General features: G+C 42.7%; 1 protein-coding gene across 8 annotated transcripts in view; it reads right to left on the bottom strand.

The window, feature by feature from the left end:
- wnt5b (wingless-type MMTV integration site family, member 5b) overlaps positions 1-11991 on the bottom strand; it is a 111110-nt gene that overhangs the window by 13388 nt on the left and 85731 nt on the right. For 6 of the 8 annotated variants that reach the window (XM_085136953.1, XM_085136956.1, XM_085136954.1 and 3 more), the window contains 5 exons: positions 9659-9804; positions 8685-8772; positions 8244-8403; positions 4681-4973; positions 43-201 (listed from right to left, as the gene is read on the bottom strand). In XM_085136953.1, coding sequence (XP_084993079.1) covers positions 43-201; positions 4681-4973; positions 8244-8403; positions 8685-8772; positions 9659-9804 — 846 coding nt within the window. The remainder of the gene's footprint in view (positions 1-42; positions 202-4680; positions 4974-8243; positions 8404-8684; positions 8773-9658; positions 9805-11991) is intronic. The other 2 variants (XM_085136958.1, XM_085136951.1) reach the window with 1 other exon arrangement.

Below are 11991 nucleotides of genomic sequence, written 5' to 3'. Positions count from 1 at the left end.
GTTCCTGAGGGAGGAGACAAGAGACATGAATGGATTTAGTACCTTGCGTCCGACCCGCATGGCTGCTGCGCTGTCGTATTTCTCTTTCAGGAACTCTCCAACACGTCTGAAGTCGGCCAGCTGGAGCCAACAGGTCTTCAAACTGCAGGAACCCGAAACTCCATGACACTTACAGGCCACATTAGCCAGGTTGTAAACCGCCTGTTGGAGTAATAGAAAAAAGACATAAATGTTAAATAATCAAAATGTATACAGAGATAGAAACCCCCCCCCAAAACTCCACATTAGTTTTTACACAATAAATTTTCACTACAGACATAGATGTAGACTTTATTTAATCCCACATGGGGGAAATTCACAAAGGACAGGAAGAAAAAGTGAATAAAGAGATATTAGTAAAAAGAAAAATAGTCTACATACTATACTACTAAAGGTTACTATATACAGTAAAATACACTAAAATAAGTGCAGTGGAAGGGATTACTATGCACAAGCTGAAGCAAAAATAACCCATGTTTCTCTTTCCTCCTAATACCGGTCATTGTGATGCTTCAGTCTCACCTCCAGGTCAGCAGCTTTAGCTCCAGCTCTGTGGTGCAGATTTACAATCGATTTGCTGCTGAGCTGCTGCCATCTAGTGGTAACAAATTGTAACTGCTCAGCTCTCATCATTACAGCGAGCACATAGTGAGAGGGGAACATAAAAAAGCATCATGGAGCTGCTACACTGCTGGAACGGCCAATTAAAAGTAAAGAAGAGATGAGTCGTGCAAACGTTGCTGCACACACACACACACACACACTGCAACATTTTCTCCAAAACTGGCTTTGTGGGGGAAAAATTATCTGTTTATTTAAGAAACCTCTGTTAGGTGGGCTATACAATGAATGCAGAGTGAAACAGATAAACAGGAGGGAAAATGGAAAGCAAAGAAAATGATTTTTTTCTCCATATGTGCTATTCTTCGACGCTGCTGTCAACATGACCCCACCAAAGTAAGACAAACAACTGACTTGGAATAAAAGGCCCGCTAACTGGAGGAAATGTTCCTCTAATGTAAGTAGTCTTTCCCACATAGTTCCCATAGAAAAAACTATCCCTTGAAAATAATTGGAACATGACAATTATTGATTGAAACACATCAACATGAACAAGCTTTTTTTTCCCCTTAAGATAAAGCAGCTCCTACTTTACAGCGTTTGGCCTTGTTAGAAAAACAGGAACAGGAAATCTAAGATTTATTGTCCTCACAGCAGTGGGCTTTAGGGGGAGCCCTTCACCCCTGCAGCTTTACCAGGTCAATTAAACCGCAATATAAACAAACCAAACAACCCACACCCCAAGCATAGACACACAAACAAGTACAAATTGTTCTTGGTATTGTGCAAGCACCTACAACAACTTAAACAAACTCCAGCGCATCTCCACGCAATTCTTGCCGAATCGAGTTCTTCTGACTCCCGATTTCCCCCGATTCACCCTCAGACAAATGAAACCCATCACTCTGTCTCCGCACACTGCCTGATCTCAATTACCTTCTCACCTCTGTTAACCCCGGCGTCCCAAACAGCCTCCCCAGCGACCCCCACCTTCCACCCCTGTTCCCTCTCCTCTACTTTACTACCCAGCAGGCATAGCACTCGGCACCCTCCAATCCCATGAACCGACCTCAGTGACCCCCCGTCAGATGGGGAACAGGGGACAGTGTCATTTTGTGGAAGGGTAAAATGATTTTTGGTGATTCTCTCTTTGATACGTTCTTAAGTTTAACTTAAACTGAAAGAACAGAAGAAATAGAAAGGCCATATAATACAACCTTTCAGAAATGTGTTGTAGCTTCAGAAGAATGGTGCAACTTGGGACTCTGACAATTAAGAAAAACTTTCAGATATAAGTTTAAAGGGGGAAATTCTCATGTTTTATGACTCCTTGCCATTTTTACGAGCCTTTGTTTTCACTGAGACTCCCGACTGTGTGGTTTATGACATGTTTACAGCGACAGTAACATTTCACGTAACAAGGATGGGGAGGCCATTACTATGTTTTTCTGTGCTAATCTTCCCAATTAACATTTCTCCACAGCCAGTGCTTAATTTTGTGACTTTGTTTCATTTCCTTCATTACTCTGAACATCATTGTTTGATGTATAGAGCTTTTCATTACATACTACTACCTGCCAATAGCCTCATGTTGCTCAAACAAAACCATGCATGTGTGTGTCCAGCATCACACTGAGCTATTTGGTAGGTCATGCCTGCTGGGCACAGTGACACTGGACCTGATGAACACACACACACACACACACACACACACACACACACACACACACACACACACACACACACACACGCTCAGTGATCCGTGGTGGAGACACAGTCTCTGTGTCAGGCACAATAGGTTTTTACTCAGACAGGGTTAGGGGTTTAGGAGCTGTGTGTGTGTGTGTGTGTGTGTGTGTGTGTGTGTGTGTGTGTGTGTGTGTGTGTGTGTGTGTGTGTGTGCGTGTGTGTGCATGCAGAGTGAGAAACAGAGAGCACAGCCCACCCTTTGTGACAGTGTAAGCAGTGAATGAGGAATGAAAATGGCAACACGTCTCCCTGCCTCATCCTCTTTTTTACTCTGTGAAGGATAATGTTGCTATATTTGGCTACATTGTTGCCTATATTTTAATCTAATCGTGTGAAGGAGGACTGAAATTTGTTTGCTTCTTCAGATGCTTTTGATGCTCTGTAATGGGCAGATTTAGATTCCTTCAAAGATTGCTCTAACACTGAAAAAAAAAGCAAAAAATGAACTTTCAGCTACATGTGTCCACCAAGCTGCAAAGCACCAGTAAATGTGTTTCTACACTGGGTGAAACTGGCCCATGCATACTCTATCTGCTTGTGCCAGCACTTGATTGAAGCTTCTGGATTACCATACTTGCTGAATTGCTGAATTAAATAAACTGAGTTTTTAGGAAACACTTGGGATGTGCTGGGTGCGATTTTCTCGTACATTTCATTGCAACAAAGTAAGATCTGATATCTTTGGAACAGTAAGGCACGATACTACAGACAGTGATGACATTTCACCAAAAAGTAAAGACAGATAAACACCTAAAGTGCCACGTGATATCCCCCCCCCCCCCCCCCCCCCCCCCCCATTAACGAAAGGACCCGGGGGCTGACATACTGATTGAAAATGATCTTGTGTGTTCAGAGCAGAGGCGTCTCAAAAAAGGCCGGGAATGTATGTCTGGCTGTTTTTTGGGTCTGTGTAACAAGCACTGCCTCATTTGATTTATGTGGAGACAGTGGAAGTTAGTAGCTCTCTGCGTGTGTATTTGTGTGTGTGTCTGTGTGTGCGTAAGTGTGCGAAAGTCTTTGAGAGTCGCAGAAGTGTGACGGAGGTCCATCCCTCACCCTGTGTCTCTGTCTCCAGACGTTTGTGCACACGGACGACCACGTTGTCCACCACTCACACAAATCAAATGAGGCTGCAAACACACACAGACACACACACACACATACACACAGACACACGGACACACACACACGGACACCGCTGTCACCTCCACAAAAGCCCTGTGGTTTGCCTTGTTCAACCAAGCAAGACAAATCCTGCTTAGGACAAACCAGCGTGTCCACGATAGAAAGACAGAAAGCAGGGTGGGGCCGGGGGGATAGAGAGAAGGAGAGAAACTGTCTTCCTGTCTGTGGCTCTCCTCCTTTTCATCTCTCCCTTTGCCTCTCTTCCGTTTCGATGGACAGACAACAATGAAAGCAAAGGATCAAACGGGAGACAGGAGGAAAAGTCATTCAAAAAAGCATGCGTATGTCACTGAACTGTGCGTGTGAAAGGTTGCTGCAGCAGTAGATCTTTCCCTCATATACTCTCGTAGAGCCCCAAAGGGACTCTCAGCAGAAACACAACCTCTCCAGACCCTCACCTTTGACCTCTGACGCACACACGCACAAAACTAGGCTCACCGTCTCATACACAAATCAAATGAAGCTGAGGTGAGCACACACACACACACACACATGCACAGGCAGCGTCTCTGTCTTGTAAACAGCTTAAACAAAGCTTCTCTAAGTGAAGATAAACGTGTTCTCCTGTTCCAGGGAACACCAGAATGGGCAAATGGAGAGTTTACGAGAAAGGTGTGTGCATGTGTGTGTGTGAGAGAGAGAGAGAGAAAGGCAAGAGGTTTCTTTCTCTCCCTACCTGAGAACCTTCCAGACAACTTCAGTTACTAGACCATTTGTTGAATCACCATCATTGCCATTGTTCAGTAACTAGAGTGGAAAGGAAGCTTAATGACCATCATACCACCCCAGCTTTGAGTCTGTCTCTCTTGTTTTTAATGTCTTGTAAAATGTCCTTTAAAGCCCCTCTCAGTGTTGGATTTTTGTATGTCTGTGTATGTGCCTGTGTGTTACACCGGAGGAATGTGCTCTGACCTGCCAGCCCCGCCAGACTCCAAGGGCGTTACCAGTATACCATTTGGACCCTCCCAATAAATAACCCACACACACAGGCATATAAATACTGCCCGGTCAGGCAATCAGAGGCCCACTCAGCTTACACACATTCCTGACAGGGAAACATATGAAGAAGACAACAGTAACCTTGGGAAAGTTAACACAGCGATGGTTTTGTTGAGAGATAAAGCTTTTTTTTTCGTTGTCCCATACCTGTCTCCCTGCTTCATTATTATGCAAGTTCATCAGCATCCGGGCATGCTCGGGTGACCCTCGGGGGTAATTCTTCTCCCTCTCCCTGGCGTCGACAAACTCCCGAGCAAACCTGTAGCCGTAATGCACATTATCACCGCAGCCACCCCACAGCCAGTCACGCGGCAGGTCTCTGGGGCGAGCGGCGCGGCTGCAGCCGCAGGTGGAGAGCTCGCCCTCGCGGCACGCACGGCTGACGGCATTGACCACACCGGCTGCGCTGATGGCGTAGGTGAAAGCTGTTTCCCTGGAGCCTGATGGAGGAAGGAAAACAGGAGTTAAGCATGTGAATTCTGACACACAGTAAAGCTGCAGTTTTGCTGTCACATCACTGACAGGAAACACAGGTAGCTGCACAGCTAAATAACCCATTCTCTCTCTCTCTCTCTCTCACACACACACGCACACATACACACACATACGCACACACAAACACACAGCTAACAGCCCCACACCCCACTTGAACTAACAATAGACAATAGAAGTGATTTGAGGCCCTGACCTCATACCTGGTTAACTCCACAACTTTAAATGCCAGATCATGCACGTGCAGCATTTAATGATTTAAACATATCGGCTTCTCCAGCATATCAGTTTTCCTCATGTGGTCGACCTCTGGGTATATCTGTCCAAGTCCTGGCTACCCAACCATAACGTTAAAGAGTTACTTCTACCAGATTACAAATCATCACTGCAGCACTCATGCCATAAGAACTGAACTCGTGGAGCTCAGAGCCAAAAGGAAATACATCTGAAACATTCCTCCCCACAGTTTTTTACTTTAAAGAAGAGAGATTAGTTGAAAAAATAAACAAATAAAGAACTTTCAGAAGAATTGTACTGCTGCATCCTCACCATTGTATGGGGCTAAAAGCAGAAATCTGAGTGATGGATATCCGAAAAGCAAATAAAACCGAACTGTCTGCATGACTCGATGGCTCCAGAGATAATCTGTTTGTGTAATTTGGGTGAACTGACCCTTAAAGGAGATAACATGTAGGAATAAGAAGAAAGGAGCTGGGCAAAAATCCATGGAAGAAACTTCTGGGAATGTTTGTCACACTGTGCATTTACTGTAGATGGTCATCTCACAACAATTTACATAATTTCCAGCCAGAGTAGTGCACTTTGAAGGAGTTTGCTTAAATGCGACTAGCTTCTAATAAACAACTGTGTTTTTACAGTCTTGGTCGCTCTTTGAAGTGGCCTGGATGCAATACATTTCACAGACTGGTCCATATTAATGATTTCCATTCACTAACACCAATGTGGAATACACAAGACAGCCTGCTTGTCCTATTCTCTGCATTAATACACACTTCAGCGCACAAAGAAGTGACAAGGACAAGGACAACGGCCTGACAGGTGGAGACTAAGTGCTCTGAAACACCATGATTTACATGAGAATAACAAGGAGCTTTGAAGTGCTTTTCCTGGTAGAGGCAGCATTCACTGAGATGATTAGCTTCAATATGAGTGTTTGAAAAGGGCAAAATATCTGTATTTAAAATATACCATATGCACGACCTTACTGAGTGATCTCTACACCCTCTGCCCTTGCTTCCAGCATAAAGCTGCTACAACAGTGCTTATTTAAAGAGTAACCTTACACAGCGCTTACCTTCAAATTCAATTTAAATAAAGATTTAAACAAAATGTGCTTTTTGTCTTTCTCGCCATCACCTTACTGTCACGGTCTCTACAGCTACAATATTGCAGCTTTTTTAAATATTACCCTACTTCACATTATTCTTATACACATACAAACCATTTATTAGTGTTTATGCCCTACTCTAATATACATATATATATATATTTGCACTTTTATTATTTAAATAACGCACAATGGTCTCTATATTACACAATTTCTGTGGCCCCGAATCAACAGCAGCCAGTCAAGACAGGAAGGTATGCATGCAAATATCCGTTCATGTTATGCAGCAGGATAAAGAAAGCCAGACAAGACAGGGAGATAGAGAGCGAGTGGTTTTATGAGCCTAGACTTCAAATAGCAGGTCCGGATCTGCCGGCTCGGTGTCAGCTCATCAGTGCATTTCAAAAGAAGAGCCGCAGGACAATGGACCGACTAACACCTCCATATAAACCTGGAGCTAGACTGTCAACAGAAAGACAGGCATGGAGGCAGAGTGAGAGAGCCCGCAGCGGATTTGGCACATACTTGTTGATGAGGCGATTCCCACATCGCCTGCTGGGAATTAGACGCGCAAGTTATCGATCCGAAAATCTGCGCTCCGGGTATCTGTTTATTAAAATACTGGAGATATGCATAAAGCGTACATGCCTTTCCTGTTTTATGCCTACTGAAGTCTTCCTTTGTGACTGCTTCTTTTCCCCGTCTTTTTAATCGAAGGACTAAATTTTTCGTTTTAGTGCGCCTGCGTAAAGTATATCGGCTTTTTTCACGGTAATAGTTGGGTCGAAATGAATATTTCAGATGTTGTCATATGTTGGATTTTTAATGAGGTTTTTCAGTCTGAATTTGAGTTCTGTTTCTCTTTATTTTATAATTTCTTGGGATCGTTAATGATCGATTTCTTTAAATAGAACAGCATGCGCTTGGCATTATCATGCCTAAAATGCGGAAATAGGAACATTTTGAAGGACATTTATTTTACACACATATTATATTCTAATGACACCACTTTTTATAATGAGAAATATGGGACATCTTAATATCTCTCTTTACACTGTCCTTATATATGTGTGTTTTATGTGTATTTATATGTTATATGTAGCATCTGGCTTAACACTATTTATGTGATATGTCTTTTATGCTAATCTTAATGCCACTGCACTAACAAACAACAATCTTTCCACTTCTTCTGTTCTATTTCACCTTAAGTTACCCGTCTTTTTACCACATAACTCACATCTATATATGACCTATTTTATTGGATACAATTACAGGCTAAAAAAAATGTAATCAAAACCTGTAGCTACCTATTTTATAGAATTTGACCAAAAAGTGGAATAAATCTTCTTTTTAAAACTGATAATCTTAAAAAAAAATCACCAGAATAAAACTATAAGAGAGAGGAGACATATGCTGCCACAATGAAGTAAGAGCTGTAGTTGAAAGCGAGCCTTTGGCTGGATGCTGAGCCTCTGTTATCTGTTGCTTATATGGTGTTTTGAAACAGGCCATCACACATTAGCTGTGGTGCCGCTGACAGTTCTTTATCTGTCTGCTTTGACTGAGGGCCATAAAACCCACACACATGTAATCTGAATTTTCTAGGATGGCAGGAGCTCAGTTTGAAATATCTTGTGTTTAAGAAGCAACAGAAACAGAGCTGACATACAAAACAAGCACATGTAAGCATTTATAGAATAGTTGGTGATAAGATTTTGAAAAGATAAAATCCCAGAAAAAGAATTGAAAACACAAGATTGTAATTTGCTGTTAGTCTCATACTGTCTGACAGCTTTTAAAGGCACAATATGACCATTGTGTCATTCTCTTTTAATCACATTTTTTTCCTCCTCAGTTACAGTAAACTCACCAATCTGCATGACCCGCCCAAACACTGAAGTGTTGTCCACTGTGCTGCAGTTCCACCTCCTCTGTCTGAACTGGTACTGACATTCCTTGATGCCTGTCTTGGCTCCATCTCCAATATAGGTCATGTGGTCTTGGTACAGCTGGCACAGCTTCCTCTGACCCTGCAGCAGCAGAGATACGATTAGCAGACATTAGTTGGTTAACAGTTTTATATTTCAGTGGTACCTGCAGGGAAATTGCGCTTTTATTTGACCATCTCCCCGGTTAGGTTGCAAAAGGGTACAGAAAAGGAAGTGACAAGAAGATCAGGGCTTATTCTTTAAAAAAAAATCATGCAGAAGAATCAGAGGTGCAAAACTGAGATATGCTTTTATTCTAACAAAATAAAAGCCTTGTTGACTTAGAGGAGAATCGTTTCCAAAGCACACAGATACTAACTTACCTGGGAGAGACCAGACAGCTGACTGCAGAGAGGCTGAGCTCCAATAATGTACATCTCTGGCCGCTGCATCGGGGTCAGACCGAGTGACCTGAGAGACAGAGGTCATTTCAACTGAGAATTTACCCTTTAAAAAAAACACGTAGATGTTGAAATTTAAACAGAAAAGCCTCAAACTGAGTTTATGGAATCTGTGACTCCTTTGTGAGTAGAGGTCAGCACAGCAGAGGGCAAAAATTCAGACACATGCTGGGTTTATTGGTACAAGTGGCCAATAAAATATAGATAAGAGTCTTCTGGTGAACATCTCTGCAGCCACTTCCTTTCCTTTCAAATCTGACCGCCTAACACAGAAAAATCATGTAATAATCTATTCAGATCACCTGGGCTATTAAAGTTTCCCTTTTAGTCTTGAACATGAGTGCAAACTACTGAGTATCTCAGGCTGTTTTAACGGCTAGACTTCTAAGATGGACATCTGGTCCTGTAATTTCATTCTGACCTCTAGCAGTATCATTCCACAGAGCCACCCTGAACTGGGCCACCGCAGTAAGTTTTTGTAAGTCAAGAACAAGTGTGGCTAATTTGCGATCCTGTAGGCACAGCAGCAGCCCGCCATGCAATGCCATTTGGGGCTCAGAGTAAATATTGTGACAGAGCCTTCACATTTGTTCCATTCACTGTTAGTGTCCCACCACTAGCGCACCACGCAAAACTAACCCCCAAAACACACACACAAGCACAGATGCAAGAAGCAGCACATAGTGAAGCCATGGCTCAAAGAAATTCCATTCATGATGCTTCAGCATTACAGAAATCAACAAAAATTGGTCTATTGTGCGAATCTGATGTTTTTCTTATTTGCTCTCTTGACGGCACAAAATTTGAGGAGGGTCATAATTCACTCACCCACGTTTTAGTCGCCGTTAATCTACTAACCATAACTTTCAGATATCAGTGCGCAATCATTTACTTACCACCACGAGTTCGCGTCCACCATCAGCAGTTGCGAGCTGCAGACAAGGAAGGCGGCAGCCAACAGCAGATGTCGGACGGCACCGGTTCGTTTTGTCCGGACAGGCCTGTTGTCCATGGTCCGCCGTTTCAACGGGAAAGTGCTCTGCTGAGGAGACATGAGCAGTGAATGAGGAGTCGTCCTGCTCAGTCTTTGACGGTTTAGAGGCCTGACGGGAGGCAAAGCGGCGGGTTTGAGTACGACGAAATCTGCTCCTACCGACCACTTGTTTGTGCCTGCTGTATCCTCTCGTCTCTAGTTTGATCAACTATATTTACAAAAAGCTATTTTTAAAAATCCAATAAAAAGACGGAGATTGTAATTTTCAGGTGACCTTACTGTCGTTGGGTAATCTGAAATCACATTAACGTTTTCCTAAAGGTGAAATAATCCAGTTTATTTGCTGAAATCCCAGGTCTAAGTCGTGCGTAAAATAGTTTGGAATGAGTTTGGATTTTACGCACAGAGCGATATGAATTCTCCCTGGAGAAATCCAGGGCCTTATGATAAAATAAATAAAACAAAAGTACAAAAGTAAAAAGTAAAAAGTGCGATCCCGTTTTTGCCTCAAGAAAAGATTAGCAAGGATATTAAAAAACTAATTGAGCAGCAAAGCGACTGTTCTTTGCCCTTCCTGTCCCCTTACGGCCACTCTACTACTACCACCACTATCTCTTTCTCACGCACACGCACTCTCTCGTATACACTCCTCCTCCTTCTCCCACCCCCACTTCACCTCAGAACCCTCTTCTGCCCTCCCCTCCTCAGTCCTCTATACATTATGCACCGGTGATTGTGTGCAAGCAAATCAGATGACTATTTAACACTGTGAACTTTCAACGCCAAACCACTTCTAACACCTGTGAGGACTATGTTGTTGTTCACTGGGATTTGACATGAGCAAAAACTTGTTAGATAGACAGAGATTCTCTCTGGTGACCATTTTAAGCATCACCTCCGAAATAACACAGCTAATACCTTTTCTAATCCCTTTCCCCCCTCTCTGATTAGTGTTTAATAAACGGTCCATCAAGTTGGGACATTTTACTACGTTAAATTAAAAATGAAAAGTGTTTATTTATTTACGTTTATGTTTGGGTGAAATGTAATCAGGACAGTGTTTCAATGTTTAAACTGTATATATAAAATATATTTTAGTAGAGGGATTACTCTGGGGCGTTTAAGCGCAATACGCGAACAAAGTTCAAAGACGTGATGGGGGTCGAACGTTTTGGAAAAACCTCAATCAACCCTACAAAAAAAGTTCACGTGGGTCAGATTCCTTTGACTAGCTGAAGTGAATAATTTGTTTGAATAAAAGGTGAGTGCTTCAAAATCGCCTAATCCTCTCTCTTTTGGTCAGCAAATATAAAAGGCGATGCTACCACGTCTTACACACACACATTTCACATTTGTAGCTGGACACACACACGCGCGCGGATCAGGAGTAATGAAAAATCTAGAAGTAAAGAGAAGGCGTGTTGAAGCGAGTTCTCCTCAATTCATAACCCGGTCAAAAGCAAACTACGATGGGTCGGTGGGCGGTGAACCTGCGGAGGAATAGGCTCTGTTTAATGTGGTTCAATGCCTCTCAAAAGAGCGCGTCCACAACCAGAGGGAAGAAAAAGGAAAAGACTGGACTGGGAGTTCTTGAAATCCAGAGAAACTACTCAGAACATTAATCAAGCAGGCAAGCAGGTATATACTGGGCTTCGTTAGAGAAGTGACCACTTTTAAAACCACCACAAGGCTCACCAAGTTCAGAAACAACGACGGGATACGAGAATATTACGACACACTGCCCACAGGTTATAGTGGCTATACGTAACGAAACTTTATAGTAATATAATTTAACACACAAAACGATGGTAAAAATTCCTTTCCTGCCTATATATACGTTAATTGTGTAAAATAAGACAAAAAATATCTAATTAACAACTTAAGGTGTATCCCGAGTGCGTAAAAACCTATGAGGATCAAAAATATCGAATTTCTCTTTTTAAACAATTCACTGAGAGAGGTTTAGTGAACGGGGATGTGTATTTCCCCGTTCACTAAACACGGAGTTTCTGTCGGTGTCAAAGTGGAGCGCACTAACAGAGAGTGGCGTGTCTCTCGTCTCTGCATAATAATAGACCTGCAATAAACTTCCCCAACACGCACACGCATACACACATTTTGTTTTTAAGTGATCCAAGTGGCAGTCACATGTGACTGACATTCTGCAGTGTTTTATGTGAGCGGGTCAAAGTCTGACAGTAGAATAAACGGACTCTTCGAGCCCAACAAAACCAA

The sequence above is a fragment of the Neolamprologus multifasciatus genome, chromosome 17, assembly GCF_963576455.1.
Source record: "Neolamprologus multifasciatus chromosome 17, fNeoMul1.2, whole genome shotgun sequence".
NCBI lineage: Eukaryota > Metazoa > Chordata > Actinopteri > Cichliformes > Cichlidae > Neolamprologus > Neolamprologus multifasciatus.
Note: the sequence above shows the minus strand (reverse complement) of the source record. Positions and strands in the feature narration are given on the sequence as shown.